The following is a 24416-nucleotide window of genomic DNA, read 5'->3' on the forward strand; positions in this document are numbered from 1 at the left end:
TCTATTTCAGCTTTCCCCACCTGGTGCCTTCCAGATGTTTTGGACTACAACTCCCAGCATTCCGGAACTTGGGCCTTGCTGACTGGAGCCGCTTGGAGATGAAGTCCCAAAGAGCTAGAGGGTGCCAGAGGGCTCTTCAGCACAAACACAGACAGACACTGGATACTCCTCAGCCCATAAAGCCAGTGACTCAAAAAGAACATCCTTCCACTGTGTCTTCAAACCTGGTGGAAATCCTCGTTTGCCACATGGAAGAGAGATAAAGCTGATAAAGGCCTTCTTGGCTGTGAGGTGGCTTTTGCTGTCACCAAAGACGCCAACCCTGTTGCTAAGCTACATCAGGCCTTTCCGCCCCTCCATGACAATTTTGATCTACCCCTCCATTGGAAGTAGCAGCATGGCCTCCAGATTTAACCCAGGGGACATTTAGGAAGCTGCCTTAGACTGAGGCAGGCCATTGGCCCATCTAGCCCAGTGTTGTTGAACACTGACTGGCAGCAGCTTTCCAGGGTTTCAGGCAGGATTCTTTCCTAGCCCTACCTGAGGATGCCGGCGATTGAACGTGGGACATCTTGCATGCAAAGCAGGGGCTCTACCACTGAGCTATAGTCCTACACTAGGAGGAGAGGGGAGATGGTCATCCGGAATGCAGCCAAGAGTTAGCAAAGGAACTGCCATTAGGTTCTGAAAGGGTGGCCGTGTGCCCTCTTTGACAGAGAAGACTCCTCGCTTGGAAGGGCTTCCAGAGGACCATCCTCGATAGGACAGCATCGTCTATTTGATGGGCTCCCCACCCAATTCCAGTTCCAAGATAACGAACCCTAAGAGCTTTTGCCCATCAACATTTAGCTCCTGGACAGCAGGCACCCAGGTCACCTGGTCCCAGTCTTCCACACGACAGCGAGATGTACTATGTTACTCCTTAAATTATAACGATTATTTCTCAATTTGCATCCCTATATATACATTCACTTATGCTGTTTTATGCAACTCGCTATCCTCGTTTGTCCTCTTTTTGGTCATGCGTTTTCCCCGTCTTTCATGGTTTGTAAGTGACCATCCTAGGTTCCGAGCAGACACCAGACGTCTAGCAAGTGGAATGCCCGATTGCCACATTTGAGGAAGGGGTCTTTAGCTCAGTGGTGGAGCACCAGCTTTGCGTGCAGAAGGTCCCTGCTTCAATCCCTGATCTCTCCATCATTAAACAAAACAGAACAAACAAGGATCAGGCGGCAGGGAATCGGAAAGATCTCTCTCTTCCTTGGACCCTGGAGAGCAGCTGCCAGTAAGAACAGGCCATGCTGGGCTAGATGGAGAAATACGCTCGACCTAGCATGATGCAGCTTCCTATATTCCTACCTCCTTCCCACACTTATGAAATGTGCATTTAGGAGCCTAGCAGAAGAGCAACCTGGTGGACTGATAGGCTGAAACTCAACGCCGTAAATAAAGAGTCATGGCATGACTTTTTAAACCATTGTGCCATGAATCCCAGTTAAAGAAATCAACAAGCATTCCTCCCTCCCTCCCTCTCAAAGCAGTGACTAACATAACAGAAATATTTCTGTTACGTTAATCACTGTAATAATTGTATGTTTTAGGGTGCAATCCTATGCATGTTTAGACAGAAAAAAAGGCCCACAACTCCCAGCATGGCACATGCTGGGAGTGGTAAGACTTTTTTTCTGTCTAAACATGCATAGGATTGTGCCCTGAGTGATTAAGTGTGTCCTTCTGGGATCCAGAGCAAACTTGTCTAAAGTGCTGTGTGGTGCATTAAATTGTATTTAAACATCTGCACACACACCCTCCCCCAAAAAGCATATTGACATAAGTATTTTAAATCTATGTTTCTCACAAAATATATACATGTTTTAATAATGTATGTATATTATCCCAAAGTGTGCATCGCTAAATGTATTTTATCCTAAAATACACATTTTTAAAATGCATTTCAGTATGTTATTGTTTTTTGAACCAAGAACTGTGGCCCTGCACTGCGAAATCTGCATCAGAATGTCCAAAGATTGGATTTTCAAAGCATCGAATTCCCTACAGGTCCTAAGTTTCCAGACAGAGCTGTCGGATATCCAGCAAATATTCCACAAACGTGAAATTGCCAAGAGCTGATCTGGATAGCGTATGGCATCAAAATTCACAGGGGGAGAATCCTGATATACATTTCTTCAGGGGCAAGTATGTTTCGGCTCTACGTGCAAATGGTTAATTCACCAAACAGAAGCTATTCAGCTGTCTCCACCACCGCCCAATCCCAAAAGTGCTCAGCTACACCTCCTCTCCTCCCAGTTATTAGGTAACTGTCAAAAAAGATAAAGCAAATCAAATTCCGTTGACAGTCAGCTGTGTTCCATTTAGCTTGTACAAAAGAGATTTTCCTTTTCCTTTTTTCCCTTTTGCGGTTTTCCCCCTAGCATCAATAATTCATGGATTTTTAAAAAGAGAGATAAATGATGGGGAATTTACACTGTTGCTACTCTCTGCCTTTATTATTTATTTTTTAATAAAGAGCCCCAATCGGGGGGGGGGTATTTTTTAATGTAAAATATTTATGCTTTGTTCTGGAGGGCTTATGCACCATGGCGCTATTATTTTGACACTAAAGATCTTATCAGAGGCACTGGTGACATCTTAGCTAGCGAATTGGCTGAAATGACCGCAGTTGAAAATAATCACATGGTAAGGAAAGATGGTAAGAGAATGAGCCTTCATTTATGGGGTACCAGAAAGACATGGTGACAGAAGGAAGATCAAAGAGGCACAGAACTTTTGCAAATTAATCAGCTTTAATCATCCCCTTCTCTCTCTCTCTCTCTCTCTCTCTCTCTCTCTCTCTCTCTCTTTCACATGAGGATTTCACTAGAAGAGTATTGGGATCAATTAATGTGAACAGGGAAACCGAGGCTGCAATCCTAAATTCATTTAATTGGGTGTAAGCATCACTGAACATATTGGGATCTACTTTTGAGTAAGCTTGCTTAGGGTTGCACAATAAACGCTGCACATCCAAGATATCAGGGAGTTTAAATCATGACACCAGGATGTTGAAAATTCTAATTTAATAACACAATACTTACTTTATCTTGATGCAACAGTTAAGAGAAGGGGATGTTAACCATTCAATAGTGTGTGTGTGTGTGTGTGTATGTGTGTTCCATACCTCCAGGATGGTTAGTGTCGAAGGGGAAAACTCCATATGATTTAGGTATCTGGGGTCTAGAAGACCCCATAGGAATTAACATTTTGAATTACTACAGACTCCAGATGCCATACAGTTGCACCATAAACACTAATACTTAATACAATTCTATATTTTAAATAATGTCGTGAAGGCATTCTCAAATACTTTTTAAAAGAACAATGCTTTTAACTGGAGCCTATAAGACTTCAATATCTGATTTGTAACTGGAGATAGATAGATAGATAGATAGATAGATAGATAGATAGATAGATAGATAGATAGATAGATATAAATCGCAGGAGAGTCAAGGACCGGCCTTAGAGATGCTTGGTGCAACACTGAAGCAGCGACCCTGGCAGCCCTGTGCAGGGCATTGGTTCCTTCCTCTCTTGGGCCTGTTGGCCTCACTTAGTTTTCCCATGTTGCCCTGTGGCTTAGCTCTCTAGCCTCCCCAGCAGTGAGCAGTTCCAAAAGCAGCACCCAAAACGAGGGCATTAGAATACGAAGATTCATATACATTTTCCATATGGTAATTCATATGTATAGATGCAAATTTGGAAATCATTACTAGAATTTTTAAATAGAAATGCGGTACATCTCACCACTGTGGGGAAGACGTTGGCCAGATGCCCTGTGTCTCAGTCTGCCGTCCAGGTGTTGCTAACTGTAGGTGAGCAACTTTAAGTCCCCTGCTGGCTCTCCCTCCTTAGAGCTCTTTCTCTGTAAGCCAGACTTGGGTTGGACAATGCTTCAAATAAAGGACTGTCCTCTTACAGCCCTACCAATGGAAGACAGTGAAGCAGGACACATGGCCACCACAGGCCCAGAACATCAGGTTGTCTGAAAGACACCCCCTCCAATACTCGAGGCTATAGTTTCTGAGTGGTGTAGAAAAGACACTCCAGATATAATTAGAGGCCAAAGGTTGACTCCAGGGATTGGAAGGTATCACTCCACGAGGCATCTCTCTGGAATGCTGGCATTGGGCCTGCTGGATCAGTGTCTTTCTCATTTAACGCAGAGTATCCAAGGTCAGACTGAGCACTAGAAGATTCTTGGCCTGCCCTTCAAGGTCAAAAGAACCCATGGAGACCCAAGGACCCAGCTTCTTTGATCCTGGAATTGGCACTGCTTGGAGGCCCTCACTTCTTCATTACCTACAGGACTAAGCCAAGGTGTCAAGTCAAGGTCTTTTCCCCACAAATCCTTCTCAACAGAGATGCCAAGAATTAAACTTTGAATCTTCTGCATGCAAAGCAGGAGTGCTACCAGGGAGCACCCAACAGGAACATTCCTGTTTGAAGTAAAACTATTGGTCCATCTAGGCCAGGGGTGGCCAACTTATGGCCCCTGGGCTTCAAGTGGCTTCCACTGCCCCCTGCTGGCGTGCTGCTAAAATTTGCAGCAGTGGCAAAAAAAAAATGGCACTTTGCTACAGAATTTTGGTAGCAAACCATTACACACAGGTAAAGAGGTCACATTTAGCTTGAGAATCTATGGAATTACTGTTCCACAGTGGTTTTCCACCATAATTCAGTGGCAAACAGCTGATTTTTTTTGCCACCAATGATAGCATGGCAGCAGCAGGTGTGTGGACCATAGGGGGTCAAGAGGAGCCCCCGGACTTCCCACACACACACCCCAATCTAGACAGTCTTTCCCAGGCTTGCTCACTGGGATCATTTGAAATAGAGATGACAGGGACTGAACATAGCAATGCATGTGCTATGCTGTGGACTACAACTCCCATCAGCCCTCTTGGTCATGCTGACTGGGGCCTATGGGAGTTGGAGTCCAGCAACAGCTGGAAGGCTGCAGGTTCCCTGCCTTAGACCTATGGCCTTCTCTTTCCTGGGTTCTGAATATGCGAGGGCAGGGAGGGATAGAGGGGGCTGCATTCGGGAAGAATCGGGCACCCTATCTGCCCATGCTCTGGTGGAACTGGGGAAGCCACTCCCTGAACCTGCCTGTGATGCTCAGATCTGCAGCTCCATCGTCCAGGAATTAACAGAACCAGCTTTGCCAATAAACGTGTAACAAAGGCGTGCTCAAGCCGCCATTTTAGCAGTAAACCGACGGCGAAGCATTAGTCAGAGAACAGCATCTCAGACGGCTCTGCACTGTGGATGGCCAACGGGATGGCACCAGCGGGGCCCCAAGCAGCACTCCAGGTCACCCAAAGGGGCAGAGCTTTGTGGTGGTCCTCGACAGGAGTGAAAAGAGGACTTGTGGCATGACTGGAGCTGCAATTCGGTGGGGACAAAAATTACAGAACACAGAGTCCAGCTTCCAGAGAATCTCAACTTTCCTTTAAGACAAACAAAAAACAAACCAAGGTTCTAGCCCTTATGATTGTGATGGTATACTGGAACTGGAAGTGTGTCTTGGCTGAATAAGACTCCCAGTGCTTGGGGTGGGAGGGAAACTTCCTACGGTGGAAAGGAGGGCGATAGATTCTATCAATGATTAAATCAATCCTAAGGAAACAGTACATTCAACACCCCACAGGGCTCGTTGTCCCAGAATGCACGAGTCAAAAATGGGAAAATAAGTGGTGCAGAATAAACGAAATGATACCAGGGGGCTCATTTTGCGTAATGCACACAGCTTGCAGAATTCAGGTGATTCTTGATGCAGAATTTGAACTGCCTAGTAATAGCAGCATTTATTTATTCATTTATTTCATTTCTATACCACCCAATAACCAAAGCTCTATGGGTGGTTCACAAAAGTTCTACTGCGAGTAGGAGTAGGGGCTATGGCAATACGGTCAGGCCTTCAGGTGGGGTCGCTCCTTATGCATCACCCCCAAAGAGGTCAAAAGATGACACCAATTCGCGTAACATTTGCATATGCAAAGGTATATGTATAGGTGCAAACTTGGAAAGAATGCCTCGGGTGTAAACAGAAATGCAAGACATCTCCCCATAGTGGAGAGACTGACCAGGGGACCTTTCTGCCTGCCCCGTCTGCCGCCCAGGGCTGGTGGGCAGCGCGAAGGCCCCTGCCTGTCCTCTCTCCTTATGGTTCTTTAACGTCAAACCAGACTTGGACTGGACAGCTCATCAAACAGAGGATGCCTTCAAATAAAGGGCTGTCCTCTGACAGCGCTCCAAAGCAGAGGCCTGTCATTTGCAAAGCAGGACACCTGGCCACCCTACCTGCTGGCCTCCCCCCCTCCCCAGCATGGTACTGCTGTTCACTCCAGGCCATAGGAGATGACAGCCTGCATGACGTGGGCACCCCAGCCACACACAGAAACATCAGCCCACGGGCTCCGCAGTGTTGCTCACCCCTGCGCTTTTTCAATCCCAGGCAGGAAGCTTACCAAGCCCCCGCTAGGCTGCCAGACATGGCTGGCTGGGGAGCACTGGCTTGGTTGGGCAGGTGTCAACTCAGCCCCCACTCCCAAGGTCAGGGAGGGTGTGCCGGTGTGTGTGTGGGGGGGGGGAGCACAGCCTAGTGTGGCTCTATCTCGTACCTGACGTGTGTTGCACAAAAGGCTGGCTGCCCCTTCCCTGGTCGGATGCTCCAGCAGAAAAGGTGATCTGGGGTTGCCACCGTCTAATTAAAACAAAAAAATAACACGTGGACACACAGCCCTGCAATGTTTTCGCGGCTCAGCCTGCCATTCTGCCATTGCTCCCTTTTTACAGCTACAGAATCCCCCTGAATGGTAATCCTTTCATCTTCTTGCTCAAGCACAAAGAACAGCAACGCACATCTCAGGACAGAGAGCCAAGGAAGCCTCTGTTGCTCCCTTTCCAGCCCTGGATCTACCTCTCTGTTGCCAAAAGGCATGCAATTATGTCTTTGTCTCCCCTAGATAGGGGAACGGGCCATGACTGGGGTGGCAGAGCCCCTGCTTTGCAGGCAGAAGGTCCCAGGTTCAATCCCCAGCTTCTCCAGATAGGGCTGGAAGAATTCCTGCCTGAAACCTTGGAGAGCCGTTGCTGTCAGTCAGTGGTGACAATACTGGCCTAGATGGACCAAGGGTCTGGCTCATTATAAAGCAGCTTCCAACATTCCTAGGTTTTCCTATTTGATTAGGGACCCAAACAGAAAGAGCCCTTCAATATGAAACAGAACGGATTGGGGAACAGAAGGAAAGCAAACCCTCAACCTCCATTTCCTTGGCCAAATAAACGGCTACATGGATGTACATAACATAACCCAGCCACCCTTCAGTCATGCACATCATAAACTGAAAGGCCCAGGGGTCAAGTGTGAGATCTTGGTAGTTTCTCTGCTCAAGCCAAAAAGAGTTATAATGGATTTATGCCGCTGCCTTTAAGCTCGGCAGAGATCCGTGGACGTTTCATTATCGCACACCCTTGAGGAGAGATAATTCTCCATTCTCGTCACATACGTGGCCTCTGCGCAGTAATGAATGCAAGCTTAACAGCAATTATTATCTTAAACCACTGGCTTATTTTCATAATTATTGGCTTAAATGGCCTGTACCAGTATGATTCCTCCTCCCTCCCCAACCCCACACCCTTCTATTATAGCTGCGCAATTAGATTAATTTCCATATTCGGTGAAACTTTCTTTTCATGCATTCTCTGGTTTGCTTTCCCAGCTAAAGGTACATATTATTAAGAATTTTAGCAGCAGCAGCAATTGAATTAAACTTTCCTAGAGACGGGCCTGAGATAAAAGTCTAAAAAAAACCCAAATGGTGGCCCCCACACCTCCCATGGTGATTAAAAAAAAAAAGATTCTTCATCAAAACGATGAGCAGCTTGCTGCCTCAGCATGGCACCCCCAAACATGATGCTTCAGGTGGACCACCTCCCCTCAAGAAGAACATCCAAGGATTGGGGGTTGTTGAATGTTCAACTCAGTAAAACTCTTCCACCTTCTCCATTCCACATAATGGAATGTCTCCAAAGGCTACAGGTGGTGAATTATGGATTCTATTAACCAGCCTGGCCTGGAGGAAGAATAAGAAAAGAAAAGAAAACTGCTGCCTTTCATTTACCCCTTTGAATCACAATCGCACACCCAAGAATTGTTCTTTTAGTTACATCATCTTCTACTCCATGTACGCGCCTTTGGGTATGCTACTCAACATCTAGCAAAGTCCTTATTTTCCCAGCCAAACCAAGATGGCCTAACATATAACTCTCTTTCTGGCTGGTCTTGCTATTTGCCTGCTGACTGCTGTAAGTCCTCGCTCTTGACAAGGGCAAAAACAATATTAAACCAACCTTTCAACGTTATGGCTCTCGGCGCTGAGCCCATCGGAGGCCCATCAGCAAGACGAACGACACATTCCATAGAGCATATGCTTGGTCGTTTCCTTAAACGCCAGCATGGCCATGAGCAATAAAAAGGCACATCAGTACTGCTGGATGGGGGGGAAGGGGGAAGGGGGAAGGGGGAAGGGGGAAGGGGGAAGAGAGAATGCAACGGTAGAAGCAGTTTCAGTTCGAGAAATGTAATTTTGTTGTTGTTCTCATTAAATACTGAAAGAGTGGTGAAGCAAGGCCCTTGAGAGAGAAGTAAGGTGCCACCTCTTAAAGTCTGGTCCATCTGCAGAGGACAAGGAAGGAAGGAAGGGGAAAGAAAGAAGGAAGGAAGGAAAGATGGATGGATGGATGGACAGACAGAAGGAGAGAAAGACAGAAAGGAAGGAAAGAAGAAAAGAAAGAAAGAAAGAAAGAAAGAAAGGAAGGGGGTAAGTGAAGGATTGGAATCTTACCATGGCACAAGATCAATGCAAAAAATGCTACACTAATTTTTTTTAAAAAAACCACACAAATAATAAAACGATGAGAAATATCTGTTTTCTGAGCAGTCAATAAGCACACTATTTCCAGCCGTTCGGTACCCATGAAATTTAAAACCAACCTATTCGTTGTCCAGGTTACAGACTTCATTTAGTTAATCATCACCATTATTGCCAATGCCTGGGCCCCAAAAGGAGAATGGGGAGGCAGAAAGGAGGGAACCAAAGAAGGGTGGAAAACAAGGAACCTGAAGCAAATTTCCACCTTGTTTGTTTTTTAAGCCATAATTTTCTGTACCTAGGATGCCTTTCTTTTCTCTAGACCCCCCTTTCTTTGGCTCTCCTTTCTGGAGTACAGAAAGGTAAAGTTCTGAGTGGCTTTTAAAACCAACCAGGTATCAATTATCTTCCAAATGGGAATGCAGTGTCTCTGGTTTGTACCCAGGTTGCTCAAGGTCCAGAGAGGAATGTGAGTCAAGCATGGAAAGAAAAAAAAAAGTCACTCTTCTAACTTGTCAGTTGAGTTAACCTGCCTGGCTGAGTCTTAATCAAGAGGCAGGGACTCCGGAGAGGAACAAAGAACAAGAAAACTAAGCCTTTATCTCGAATCCCCATCAGATAAGCCATACCTGGAGTTGAGAGGGAGAGGCCAGACTATTCATTAGCTTTCAGAGTTCAAGGGGGAGCAAAGACATGTTTCCATAACTTCTTATGATTCATCAGTACAATTTTCTTTGAATGTATTTTAATTTCTTCCCCACACCATCTTCTTTTTTATACAGGAGAAAAATCCAAATTCCAATCAAACAGGCATCTTGGTGTAATTTGGAAAGCAAGACCCTTTAGGTTCAATAGGGGTTTTCAACCAGGTAAGCACATACAGGATCATGGCCACAAATCTAAAAGCTCTGTTAACAACATCTTTAGCTCATTACTGTCTAATTTCAGCCCAAACTCACAACAAATAGGGAATGCGTCTGCCTCTCAATACCTTCCCAAATTTCTAATTAACCACTTTTGCAAACATTTGCTGCACAGGAGAAAGCTCTAAAATTAACATGTGATTGCAACCATATTGGACGTCCAATTTGCATTTTTGTAATTTTTAAACTCGTTATAGGCTCCTTGATGAAGCAGGAGGCCCAATGATCCCAGCCCTGACCTTGTTTTGGGAACTTTGGGGGAGGGGGGAACCCAGAATTCAGTAGCCAAGTTTCGACAGAACGCATACACGGAAGTCTCTAAAGCAATCTCCAGAGCTCCAAAGAGAACCATCAAAGTGAACGTGTACGGGAAAACAAGACAGTGAACAACAGCAATTTGCAAACACTTTGCTAGAGCATGGAATGAGATAATTAAGCTTATTTGAATTTACAGTTTCACCTGCTTTAGTCTCTTTGATTAAGGAGTGGGGAGGGGAACAATCCCATCTTTGTTTTGATGTTTTGATGTCTTTCAGTTGCAACGACGATTTAATACATTTCTTTTTTTGTGGGGAGCAATTTAAATGTCACTGTTGTTTGCTCAGGGCAGCCTGTTTAAAGTCAGGGGGTTAGATTCAGATTTAGGTGCAGGCAGGCGGGCCAGCAGATGTAGACCACCTAGCCCTCTTCTCTCCGTAGTACCCTCCACGAGTTCTCTTCCATCCACAAAAGACAGATATTTGATCCAAACCAGGCACTTTTAACTGAAGTTAACATCAAAATGTTTCTCTTAAGGCTGCTGTTTTGTACACACTTACCTGGGAGTAAACCCCATTGAACACAGAGGGATTTATTTTCAGGTAAACAGGACTAGGACTGAGCTGTACAAATAAGGATCGGGTGTCAGTAAATCGGTATTTGAAATCTGCACCTTGCTCAGTTTTAAGCCTGAACCGATATTACGTTCAGTAAAATATGCTTATTGTAACAACCTGCTTAGGGGGACGGGGGAGGGATTGGAAGGGGCAGCACTCAGTAGCTAAGAAAGCCAATCCATGGTTAAATATGATTAGAGTCAGAATTCAGGAGAAAATAATTATATTACCCAACCACGCATTGATTTACTCACATGCTTAAATTTACTCCTAGTTGTAGTCCATTGTATGAGACTACTCGAAGGGGAAAGTTAATGGTATATAAGATTTTGAAGCTTGCATATTTATTCGGGAATTGGTCATCCTTGGGTTCATTGGGATTTATCCCAAATAAGTGTGCATAGAACTCCAGCCATTGGTTTTTGTTTTTAAGTGTATTTTTTAGGGTTTGTAGAAAGCAAGCATTGATATTTGAAAATCTAATGACAATCAATATGTAACCATTTGTAGCATTCATCTATATTTAGGCTAGCTCAGTCGTGGTTTTTTTTGAGGGACTTTAAGGCTTCAATCCTGTGTATGCTTACTCAAGAGTAATCTTGACAGGACACAATGGGTCTTACTTCCAGGTATACAGGCATAGAATTGTCTATTCTTTGGACAACTCCTGTGCACTCTTAATCAGGCACAGGCCCTATTTAACATAGTGGGACTTACTTCTGAGTAAATCTCCACAAGATTAGGCTGCATTTATCTAACTCCCTACAATTTACACAAAACAAATTTACTTGGGAGTGCCATGGATTTTAATGGAACATCCTAAACATACGTAATCTGGAAGTAAATCCATTGGAATCGATGGGAGATACTCCCAAGTAAATATGGTCAGAATCAGGCCCCCAGGCTATCATTCAGTGATTACTTCTGCTGCAGTAACACCATTCAAGTCAAAGACCCTATTAAAGTGTGGGATGTTACTGATACATAATTATATTATAGGAAGTGGATTGAAAACAACAATGTGTGAACTATTAATTCTGTTTAAAGGCCTGCAAACGGGACTGTGCAAAAACTGTACTTGGTATCTTAAAGTACACATGAATGCTCATATTTATTTCTCAGTTTAATAAGTTTAAATAGGAGCAGGGATATGAGGCAGATCAGGATACTGAACCTACGTTGGGGGTTCTGGATGCCCCCATATTTCAAACAAGGGCTTTTAATGATTTTTGTGGGCTACCTTTTTGATCCTTTGAAAATGACTTTTCGGAGGCTGGGCTGCAAATGGGGACTCTTGCCTCTGCCGTGAACTTAGCTAGGTTCTTTTTTCAAAATGGGATCTTGGCAACTTTCTATCTGAAATATACCATTTGAGGCCTCATGTTCTCCCTTCTCCTGCCCCATATGTAATATGGAGATAATACCATTGATGTAAGGATGACAACAAGATCATGGATGTAAAACACCTTGAACATTCTCATCCTAAGAATTATTATTAATGGAGATTCGCTCAAACCTGTAGGAGTTTTGCCCCTGAGTTCAACGGGATGTCAGCCTCAAACAACCTTCCCCAACCTGAGGCCCTTCAGACATGTTGGGCTACAAATCACATCTTCCACAGTGGGTAGAGATGATGGGAGTTGGAGTCCAAACACATCTGGAAAGTGCCAAATTGAGGAAGGATGTCCTAGAGCGATCCTATGCCCACCTCCTTAATTTCTGTACAGTTTCTGCAGGCACAGTACGGTAGCTAGTCTTGCAACACAAGTTGCTAGTCATGCAACACCGTTCAGTACGGTAGCTAGTCATGCAACACAAGCCTAAGCTTGCTTACTCAGAAGTAAATCCCTCGTAAATCCCTATGCTTACTCCCTAGTAAGCATGCGGAGAATTGCAGCTTTAGAAGCAAGCTTATATTGGAGGAGCATTACACGAAGAGGGATGAAACCTAATTAAAGGGTTTGGATGGAAGTAAGTGAGCAATACAGGCAGATTCCTTCTTTTTCCCATAACTATTTCACTGGGACTTCCATTTTAGAAGATAATGAGACTGGATAGCATTCAACTCAAGATACATTTGAATGGCACCTTTCTAAAAAAAAAATGAAAACCAGGCATGTGTGTGTGTGTGTATTCTTTTAATTTTTGAAGCAAAGGGTAGGAACTTTCCAGGATGGGACTAGGCAACCTGGTCCCCTCCAGTTGTTTTGGAAAACAACTCCCATCAGCCCCAGCCAGCATGGCCAATGGGCAAGGGTTATGGGGCTTGTAGTCCAAAACATCTGGTTGACTTACCCTGTCCCAGGCAATGGTTCTCCTAACAGGTGAAGGCCAAGCAAAGCACTCTGCATCCATTCCACACCCCTAAAGTCCACAATGACCAACTGCCTCTTCCTGCTTTGGAACCAGCCGATGAGGAGGAAGGTTTGCATGCTTACAAAACACACACGTCTTCACTCTTGCCCGATTGACTGTGTCAATAAAAGCTGCAACAGCCCAACAAGAGCTGACAAAAAGCCAAGTTTCTCCTCCCTCCCCCCCCTCCGCACAAAAAATGCCATTCTTTCGAACATTTACTGCATGCACAAATGATTTGGATCATCTCTCAATACCCAATTGTTGACCGCTAGAAGGTTCCTGTGTATTTCAAATTAACATGCTATTCTTTCTAACCCCCCCACCCCGCAACTCGTTCTGTCTGGTGCCTCTTTCGTACTGCCCAACTAGACACGGCAAGTAGAGACAGGTTGTTCTTGGCATGGAGGGAGGGCCCTAACGGCAGAGAACTGGAGCAAAGATTAGGAGGAAGCAAAGAGGCTCCCGTTCTGCTCACTTAGACATGCAGCTGCTATAAAAAGGCTCTAGAGAGAAAAGAACAAACAGTTCAACTCAAAATGGCTCCTCTAAGCCAACACCAATAACTCCGAACTCAGTCAAAAGTCCTTCATCTCGCCTCCAGTTAATTTCAAAAAAACCCATCAAAGAATCGAAGTCCATCTGTCTTATCCCTTACATTATAACATTATTTATGGTTTCAGTGTTAGTGAACGAAAAACATCTCTCTCTCTCTCTCTCTCTCCTCAATGGCTCAAAGTATTTGTCAGCACCATTGAACTAATGTTCATTTTCCCCATTAAAGAGGGTTACAACATCTAGAGTATCAATGTTTTTAGGAAATTAAGAAAAGGATGAAAGGAAACAAGGATCATGAGCAAACAAAGGCATTTAGGATTCGACGCTAGTTACAAACCATAGGCAGGTTGGTTTTCTCTTCATCTTATGGTTCCTTGCCAAATGGCTTTCCCCCCGCCTAATCGCCACAATTCAGCCATCACAACTGATCCCAAATCTGGCTCCTTTGTCAAGATCCGTGAGACTCACTTTCCCCCCATTGGCTGCCTCCTATTGAATAACTTTGCTCCTTTGCCTCCACCTGCCCGAACTGGTTTGGCTAGTTGCAAGGTGAATGTTTGAATTCATGAGTTTTTTCAGCCATCTCAGCCTCGTATCCCGCCCACCCACCCCCCAACCCCGCCTTCCATCTCCAAGCAGACAAAACCTGATACGGTTTTACAAAACTTCCTTCATTCTACCTGGAGAAGGAAAAAAAAAAAAGAGACAAAAGAAAGTGGGACAGAAGCCCTTAAAAGCACACCTTAGCAAAGCGCATTTTACTACAGCCATCCGCAAACACCACTAAACTCCCATTTTAGTGCTCATCCAACGAGTAATGATGGAATCCTTGGAACCTACAAGGACTGTGGCAGCATTTACATGACTTTGGTGCAAGGCGCCAAGTAACCTTTCCCCAACCCACGACCGTCAAGCATCGTAAATCAATAAATACATGAATAAAGCGAGTTGTGGCAGGCCTCTCGCGAACCACTTTAGCTTCGGATCTTTTCCGCATCTCGATGGCAAAGGCGGTGCAGGAACTGGTTTCTCGGCGAGAAGTTTTGCAGGACACCGCCGTCCTGGTTGTCTTTTTTTCTTTTCTTTTTCATAAAGCATGTGAGAAATCAGGACAGCTTCTGTGCATTTTAAGGTACTGAAAGGAAAAGCAAATCCTAACAAAAAAGTTTAAAAGGCGGGGGAAGGTGCAGCATTGCATGGTCATCGTGGAAGAATCGATCTGCTCGTTTAAGCTGCAATAGAGAAGAGACGGAGAATGTCTAACGGCTAGGCTTACATGTACCTCCTCGACCCCTCCCCGCGCAGGTGCATTCTTTGCATCCGACCAATCTCCTTGCCCCTAGCCATGAACAGGTGTGTCCCTGCCATCTTGGGATAGGGCAGAAGGGGAAGTGCCTGGCGTGATGCAGCCACGGACCCCACAATAGGCTTCGGAGCTTCCCCCCACCTCGGAAGGATCGTTTCCTTTCAAACATGGCTGGGGGGGGGATTAATCTTGAGGGGCTGCCATGCTATATAAAATACAGCCTGGGCTTGCAGCTGTGGCTTGCTCTCGGCCATCAGATCAGCTTGGGGAAAAAAGGCAGGCTAACTGGTTGAAAGGGGATTTTACAACAGGGTGTATAATGCTCTGGCAGAGGACTCTGGTTAGGCAACCAGCTTCCCCTGCTCCAAGTTGCCATAATTGCCCTAAGCAGGGGAGGAGGCAAGAGCCTGAAAAAAGAAAGCGGCCTCATGTGGCATTCAGTGGGAGTAGGATACAAGATGTTGCCATCCAGCAGAAATCCATGTGAAGGGTTTACTGCAGGCTGGGCCGGCGTCAAGGTAGGGATAATCAGGCATCTGCCAAGGGCCCACTGACAAGAGCCCCCTGGAGTTACTCCTCTTCCCCATTGCAACCTGCTTCCTCCCTTGCCTCTCACTCTGCCCCAGACAACGGTGGTGGTAGTGAGGTGCCATGGCCTCCTTGCTCCTGGGCTCTCTGCCTGCCAAGCAAGCAAGAGGTAGCAACGATGAAGAAGAGGAGGAGGAGCAAGAGCTGGTGATCATGGTGGTGAGAAAGGAGACTCACTGAGGGAGGGGACCTATTGAGGGTGTCTTGCCCAGGGCCCTCAAAAACCTGGAGCCAGCACTGACTGCAGGGCTGGGTTGAGTTCAGTTTTCCATGGTTTATATCCGGGGTGGGCAGAAGGTGGATCTCCAGATGTTTTGTGCATCAACTCCCAGCATTCCTGGCCATTGGTCCTGCTGGCAAGGGTTTCTGGGATTCGACGTCCCAAACATCCGGAGATCTACCTTCTGCCCATCCAGGTCCTACACCTGGGATCTCCAACAAGATGCCTGTGGCCACCAATGCGGACACTTCTCTTGTGCCTGCCAGGCTCCCCGCCCCTCCCAATTTTTATTTATTTCTTAAGAATTCTCAAAATGATTAACAACTTAAAAAAAAAAAACCTGGGAGACTGGCATGCTGCAAAGTGAAGCACCACCCTCCAGCGCCATCTTTATTTGGGTTCCAAAGAGTGATGTGCTGTTTTGGAGCAGTCTTGTCCTTTGCTTCTTGGGCAAGTTACTTTGCATTCAGCCTCACCCATTTTCCTGCTGGGAAATGAGTGTTTTTTGACCAGACATGGCCACCATGGTAGTCATTTTATGGATTGGCAAGTCCTGCCCTATGGCTGCATTTTTGCAAGAGCGCCTGTGACACTTAATCAAAATTCCACTGGCTCCCAAAGTTTGGGGAACCCTGTTCTACATGCATGGTTACTAGCCTCCTTGTGGTCCATCAGTGTGCTGACAATATGCAAAGAAAGAATTCATATCCAGGATCCCTTAACATGTAAGACATGATGTAGGAACGTGGGTAGCTGCCTTATACTAGCTCATACCCTTGGTCTATCAGGCCCAGTATTGTTGACACTGACTGGCAGCAGCTCTCCTGGGCTTCAGGCTTCCCCATTCTTACCTGGAGATGTTGGGGATTGAAGCTGGCAACTTCTGTACACAAATCATAAGCCCTATCACTAAGCCCTTTCCCTAACAACCGAGTAAGATTCTAGCCCCCATGGTTCTGAGTAAAGGGCTGATTTAACTACAAACATGCCTTACACTGAGTTAGACCAATGGCTTAGTATTTTCTGCATCAGTCTTCCACTCCAGGGTGCTCCCTATATGTTTTGGACTTAGGGATGGATGAGGCATTCGTTTCAGTTCATTTCTGATCGAGGTTTTATCCAGTTCGCACCTTCCAGACCAAACACGCACTCGGAAGCAATCTGCAGTCGAAGTCTCTACGTTTCCGAGCTTGCAATGTGATTCACAGACCAAAACAATGTGTCCAACAGCATGCGTACAAAGATGCGCATGAAAACAGCGTACTTTTGAAAAAGCACACAGATCGCTTTAATCATTGGGAGTAGAATGCATACGTTTCAAAGCTGTGCACAATTGATATGCACATTTGAAAAATGCACACTGCAATACAGACAGATTTTCATGCAAGAAGAAAAAAAAGCAAAGCTCGCAATCTGATATGGACGCAAGTCGGAAGGAGCTTTGAGATGGAATTCGGAGAACTTCGGTGAGCTCACATTTTGCTGATTCGCACATCCTTATTTGGACTACAATTGCCATCAGCCCTGAGCACTGCCCATGCTGGCTGGGGAGAATGGGAGTTATAGTCCAAAACATCTGGAGGGCACTTTGTTGAGGAAGGCTGTTCTACACTGACTGGCAGTGGCTGTCCAGGGTCTCACACAGGAGTCTTTCCTGGCCCTGCCTGGTGATGCCAGGGATCGAACCTGGGTCCCCCTGCATGCAGATGTGTTCTACCATTGGGTTGCAGCCCTTCCAAAGTAATCTGAGTTAAGTGTTCCTGAGTATACCAACTTGCTTAAGAACAGAATAAATTCTTTGCTGGATTGGACTAAGGTTCCGTATTCTTTGTGGGGAGCCCAGCAGCCACCAAGAACTTTTGGTGTTATTAGAAATAACTCCTGTTCGAGAACCTGGAGAGTTCCTAGCAACAGACATCCCTAGCTACAAGGTGGAGGGGGGAAATAAGTCGGGATGTTCTTGCATATCTGAAAAGCCTGTGTTGATCCACAAAAGAGCAAAGGTGCATTCACATAGAGCAGTTGATCGTGGGGCCGACGACTCTGAAGGGGTGACACATATGATACATAAACAAAACTTAATTTGACCTGGAAACACTTCCTTCATTGCTATGGATAAAACCTGCCAACTGTTTTGCATTGATTACAGCCATCAACCCCTAACTGGGTGATGTGGGGCCTGTTGGTATGCCATGAGAAATGAGAAATCAATGCCTGTCGTGTGATGAAAGGAGTCCTGAGATCTCCAGGCTGTATCCACTTGCAGAGACGCCCAGCAAGATGCCTTATGCCAGGTCAAGCTATCTGTCCTCCTCGCCCAGGAAAGCTGCCTTAAGAGCAGGGCTGGCATCAAGGTTCGGCATCATCAGGCACATGCCTGGGGCCCACACCTCAGCAGGGGCCCACTGGCAAGATCCCCCTGGACTTGCTCCTCCTCTTCGCCACTGCAACCTGCTTGTTCCCCGGCCTCTCGCTCTGGCCCAGACATGGGTGGGGGTGAGGAGGAGGAGCAGGAGATGCCGCGGCCTCCTTGCTCCCTGGCTCTCTGCCTGCCAAGGCAGCAAGTGGGAGCCATGATGAGAAGGAGGAGGGGAAGGAGCAGCAATAGCAGCTGCTGAGGATGGCGGTGAGAAGGCTGACTCACTAAAGGAGAAGATCCACTGAGCTTGTCTTTGTCAAGTGCCCTCAAAGACCTGGAGCTGGCATTGCCCCAAGGTCTCCAGCAGTGAAAGGTCTCACACACACACACACACACACACACACACACCATTCACTTGTAAGCTGGGTGTCCTTTTAACTGGAGATGCCAGAGACTGAACCTGAGACCTTCCGCAGATGCTCTCCTCCAGAGAAGGCTGTCTGTTCTGTCTCTGCATGATTCCCTGTTCTGGACTGGCCTCCTTCCAGTCAGCCTCTGCTGGGAATAGGTGATTCTGCTACATCTCTGAATCAGGCACACTCCCAGTGCAGAGGGACAGCAAAATGCCTTAAAGGGGGGCTGCCTGTTGTTTCTCCGCATTGAGTTGCTGTTCTGGGTCTGCTGTCCACATGAGGCTTCTTCGAAGCACATATTTCTGATTCCTAACACACTTTAAAAGTCAGACCTTTGGTGCATGCAAGTGTGTATATCTAACTTCAGTTCAGCAACTTAAGTTAGGTGTCAAGGGCTCCTTGGAGGCCTCTCTCAGTCTAATCCAGTAGCCAAGTCCAGACACAGACAAATGGATTCTTTTCAAAGCTTTATTCCTCTTTTACAACTTAACAACTCTACTGTTAGCAACTAGATATGAGCAGCAGAGTACCTATGCCCTACATTGGTACAGTTGGTCCCCGTTTGAAAGGGAATTACTGGCAGACCCCTGAACTTAAGGACTAGGGAGAGTCCCTCCCCTTTTCCCTTGGATCCTCTGGGCGCAGCCATTTTTGCGCGCCAACCGGGCACTACGCCTCCTTTCTGCGCCCTCCATTTGGCGCTGCTCTCTGCGTTGGCGTCGCGCGTCCATCAAGTCTGCTTCCCACGCTCTGTCACTCCCAGGACTGCTATCTAAGCTAGAAATGCTGGTGGGAGGAATCTCCGTCAGCTGTTGGCCCTGGGAAAGAGGAGTGCGCTCCTCTCCCAGGAGTGACTCCTCTTCCTCAGAATCAGAACTACTCTGGGATTCTATGGGCTCAGTGTCCACCCTGACATTAGGGATGTCAGAGAAATCCATTTCGAGAGTGGAGTTCAATGGGTTTTCCTAAGTGCCCCCCCCCCCTGCAGCATCCAACTCAATCTGCTAGGGAATTTTGAACATTGAGGGAGGGGGACAGAAGGCTCTACAATATGCACAAATTTCTAGGCAATTTTTGCAATCTATGGCCAACTTCGTGCAAATTACAGCCAAATCTGTGCAACTTACACAAAATATGGTCGAATTCATGTATATTTGTGCAAATTGGGCTATAATTTGGGCAAATTATGCAAAAAAGTTGTGCAAATTGTAGAACCTTCCCCCCTGCCCCTAAAATGTGCAAAAAGGTTCCCGGAGTTCATGCCGCAGAACTCTGTTGAGCCAAAAATGAAACAGATTTCCCAGTGATGGGCATTCCTAACTTAAGTATGCCTCTCTATGAGCAGAAGTTTGGGGGGAAATAGGTTAAAGCAGGATTGGGAATCCTTTTTTTGGCCTGAGGACAAGAGTCTCTTGTGGCTAACCTTCTGGGGGGGGGGTGCCAATGGTGGACGGGCTGCTTCAAAACGTGGGTGGGGCCAAAGCAAAACTGGGCAGGGCTACTCAACACACTCCCTCACACACCCATACGTAACACACACACACACATTTTCTCACAACACCCGGAAGTGGGGGGCATGGTCCCTTCCCCTTGCCTTTAGCACTGCTCACATGCCCAGGGAAAGCAGGTGAACCATCACCAATAACAAAGAAGACAACTGGTGAGCTTAGGGGGCTTTGGAGGTTCATAGTGTGGTCCCCGCTCAGTGTGGGCCTCAGCAGGTGCCCTGTGGTGCCAACCCCTGGCGCCAGCTGTGCATCGATGCAAATAATTTTATTCCCCATTCTGCTTGTTTAGGACTCAATATAGACTAGGAGAGAGGTGTTAAGTTAGGGGAGGAAAGCTGGTAGGATGGTAAAACAAGAAAGAGTCTTGTGGCGGGTTAAAGACTAATAGCTTTATTATGCTACAAGCTTTTGTGGGCTAGAGTCCTCTTAGGCAATTATCACTGCAGTGAATGGCCACTGGGCTGATTAGAGGTGAGAGAAGCAGCAATTTTTGAGCACTCCTGAATTCTCTGAAGATCACTTCGAATCTTGGCTTGGCTCACTCCCATTTCTGTTGTCGAGGTCTGTTTTGGCTTGTTCAAGTGGGAAATGGCGGATTTCGAATGGGAAAGCACGCTTTTCAAAAGTGCACACTTTTACCCCATTGAGTAAAGCATGAACATTTGTATTGGGGGGGGGAGCATTTTAATGTACAATTAAAAAAATACACATTTTCCAAACACGATAGCAAATTCGGGAATTTGCAAACTTTTCTCAGGGGAATTCACATTCAGGAACAGGACATGTTCATATGATCTGCGAACAGAAATTAAATTCTCGTACATTGCTAGTGTTCATCTGATATGCGTTTGAGCTTCGCATAGAAATATCTATCTCTTTCTGTGTGTATGCGTCTGTCTTTCTGTCTCTCTGCCAATCTCTCTGCCAGTTGGTAAATGTCCCAATTGGCATATGATGACGTGAGCTTTTAGTCCACAAAACATTATGCCAAGGTAAATCTGGTAGTCTTTTTAAGGCATCACAAAACTCTGCCTTGTTTTCCCAATAGGTATGGAATTAGAAATACTGTTCGAAGTTCGAAAATGAATGTGGCATTGTTAGAAATAAAGAACAATCTAATCTAAAATGGCTATTGTGGGTTTTTGTAATAATAATAGTAATAAATCAGCTAAAGTGGAGGTTGAGGTATAAGGCAGTGGATTTTCAAACTGATGTTTTGTTTTGAGCGAATTCAAGACTGCGATGGCCGCTTTGCAAACTCAAGAGCGAAATGCGACCTCACACATTGGCTCCTTCCGCTTGTTTTTAAGGAAACACGGTCCCCAGCTTCTCAGGGAAGATGTTGTTTAATGAAATGACCAATTATCATGCTGATTAGTCCGCGCACCTGGAAAACTCCCCGAAGACACAACCTAATAACTGAGAAGTAGGTGTAGAGTTTACTTGCCAGATGGAGCCATTTCTTTTTCCCCTGCAGAAGAGTCGGTAATAAAATGTGGGCCAAGGAGATTCTGGGAGGAACGTGAAGAAAAGTTGCTGGATCTCAAGGTTTGAACTTGATGCTTCAGCATTTTAGCTGCAGGATCTCCAGAGGAAACAGTGAAATCTCACTGCTGGGAGTCCAGAAATTGGGGCAGGGGGGCAACAGACTAATTCCTGCTTGGCCTGATGGGAAACTGTTTGCTTCTTGCTCTGCCCCGATAAATATCAAACTCCAGCCCCTGGGTCCCCGGGCACAGCTAGCTTGACTTGACAGATGCCACTGTCACCAGGCTCCACCTACCACAATAGACTCCACCCCCTATCTGCTAGGCCATCGCCAGCCCCAGGTTTGGAGGGCACTTAGACAAGGCACCCTCAACAGGCCCTCTCCCTCAGTGAGTCTACCTTCTCAGCGCCATGGTCACCAGCTGCTCTTGGTCGTCCTCCCCTTTTCCATCATTGCTTGGTCCTCCTCCTCTTTTCCATCTTGCTTTCTTGGCAGGCAGACAGCCAGGGAGCAAGGAGGCTGTGGCATCTCCTGCTCCTCCTTCTCGCCACCACCGTTGTCTGGGCCACAGCAAGAGGCAGGGGAACAAGCAGTTGCCATGGTGAAGAGGAGGGCCAAGTCCAAGGGGCTACTGTCAGTGGGCCTTTGCTGATTTGTGGGCCCTTGGCAGGTGCCTGATCATGCCTACCCTTGGCCCTGTCCCAAGCTCCTCCCTGCATCTCAGGGTCAGATCCTCCAGTGACCTGGCAACTCAAGGAAGCAGCTAAAGCATTCTAACTAGGGGTCTCGGAAGATATGCTTGAGCCTCTGTAAATAAAAATGAACTCCATCAAAATGTAAGCATAAGGAACAGCCAAAGGACTGTCTAGTCCTGCACCCTGCTTCCCAAACTGGCCAACCAGATGCCCCTGGGAAGTCTACAGGCAAGACACGAAGGTGATAGGCCTACCCTGTCTTACCTCCTCCAGCAACCAATATTCAGAGGTATACTGCCTCTGAACAAGAAAGCTTCATTGAGCCTTCATGCCTGATAGCCATTGGCAGATCTCTCCTCCTTGAAGTTGTCTACTCCCCCTTTAAAGTCATTCAAGGCAGTGTCCATCACCTCAGCTATCTCGAAACCATTGGTGTCACCCTCTGGTTTCCCATGAAGCAAAAGACAAGGCTAAGTCTTTCCCCTGAACTGACACGTGCCATCCGCTGGCCCCTCTAGGTTCCACTTGACTCCATCCCAACACACTAGACTCCACCCCCTGTGGGACAACACCCATTAACTCCTGGGCTCCACCCATTGACCAGTGAGACTCTGCCCATTATCTCCCAGGTTTCATCCACTGACCAGTGAGATACCACCCATTATCTCCCAGGTTCCATCTATTGACCGGTGAGACACCACCCATTATCTCCCAGGTTCCATCTATTGACCGGTGAGACACCACCCCTTATCTCTCAGGTTCCATCTATTGACCGGTGAGACACCACCCATTATCTCTCAGGTTCCATCTATTGACCGGTGAGACACCAACCATTATCTCCCAGGTTCCATCTATTGACTGGTGAGGCACCACCCATCATCTTTGGCCTTGTAGGCCCCTTCCAACCCTACTATTCTATGATTCTATGATCTCCCAGGTTCCATCCATTGACTGGTGAGACATCACCCATTATCTCCCAGGCTCCACCCATTGATGTGCGACATCTCCTAGGCTCTACCCAATGACCTGTGAGACACCACCCCTTCCTTCCTAGGTTCCACCCCTTAAGCCAGGAATGTACCCCCAGGGACCCTAGTAGTTTTAGTGCAGGGGTGCACAACCTGTGCCCTGGGGATGGCCTTCACTCTGACCCCGACCCAGCCACCTCACTGCCAACAAGGAATCCCCCCCCATTGTACCATCACTGATCGCTGGACTTCTCTCCCCGCTTTCATCCAGAGATCCCAATAAAGTTATCTCTTTCCCCATTGCTGCTAGCAGTGAGGAAAACCTAATCTGTATCGGGATCACTTTGGACTTCCAAGCAGGGGGAAGAAAGCCTGACATAATTGAATTGAATGGTCCTGTTCAAAAGGGTCCCTTTGTGTTACCTTCTGCATCTGCTCTTCTAAGGTGGTTGGACTTTGTTGGAGCAGCGGTGTTAGCCTCACAACAATCCCTGTGAGGTAGGCCAGATCTAGGGATTGTGAGTCTCCACCCGCCACCTGTAGACTGAGCGAGCTTCAGAGCTCACCGAGCCCCTGCTGTGTGTGGAAACACAGCAGGAGTTCCATGCGCCAGCTCCCGCATGTAGGAAGCAGTTGACGTGACAGCTTACATGGCTGATGATTAATGGCAAGATCATTTGCGGATAAAACCCCGATGTGGGGCTGTTTGTGTCCCTGTCATCTTTTCATTCTTTGGAGCAAAGAAATGACGGCCTTATCTGGCTCTGTCACGGAAACGAAAAGTCTCTGCTCTCGGTGGGTGCATCGCCCAAGCTCTACTACCAAAGGAACGCTCTTGTAATAATGTTATTGTAATTCAGGGCTCCCCGCTTAAGACTGAAAGGGAGGGATGTTTGGTTTTGGGGTGTTTTTTTTTGCTTGGGCCGCATTAAAAGCTATAGCTGATGGAGAAGGGACTTATTTCCAGGCTGGGCGCAAGATATTTTGCTGCCTGAGGTGAAGGATTATATTCCCCCACTCCAGATCTCTCCCCCTTGAATCTGACTTCAACACTGGTGATGGGACAACTTCCTCCACCGTACCTGAGGGAAGCAGGCTGGCTTAATGGCTCCGTGGTAGAACACCCGCTTTGCATGCAAAAGGTCCCAGGTTCAATTCCCAGTATGAGGCAGCTTCCTATATTCCTATGTTAGTGGAGTGTAGGGGAGGCCACATGGTACGCACAG

General features: G+C 46.6%; 1 protein-coding gene across 2 annotated transcripts in view; it reads right to left on the reverse strand.

Annotated features, from left to right (window-relative positions):
* Positions 1 to 14894, reverse strand: part of TTLL10 (tubulin tyrosine ligase like 10) — a 122537-nt gene extending 107643 nt beyond the window's left edge. For both annotated transcript variants that reach the window (XM_084821902.1, XM_084821901.1), the window contains exon 1: positions 14579 to 14894. In XM_084821902.1, coding sequence (XP_084678028.1) covers positions 14579 to 14641 — 63 coding nt within the window. In that variant the 5' untranslated portion in view covers positions 14642 to 14894. The remainder of the gene's footprint in view (positions 1 to 14578) is intronic.
* Positions 14895 to 24416: the final 9522 nt, after the last annotated feature.

Source organism: Heloderma suspectum, chromosome 15 (genome assembly GCF_057233095.1).
Source record: "Heloderma suspectum isolate Gila_16-S chromosome 15, 16-S_ref, whole genome shotgun sequence".
Taxonomy (NCBI): Eukaryota; Metazoa; Chordata; class Lepidosauria; order Squamata; family Helodermatidae; genus Heloderma; species Heloderma suspectum.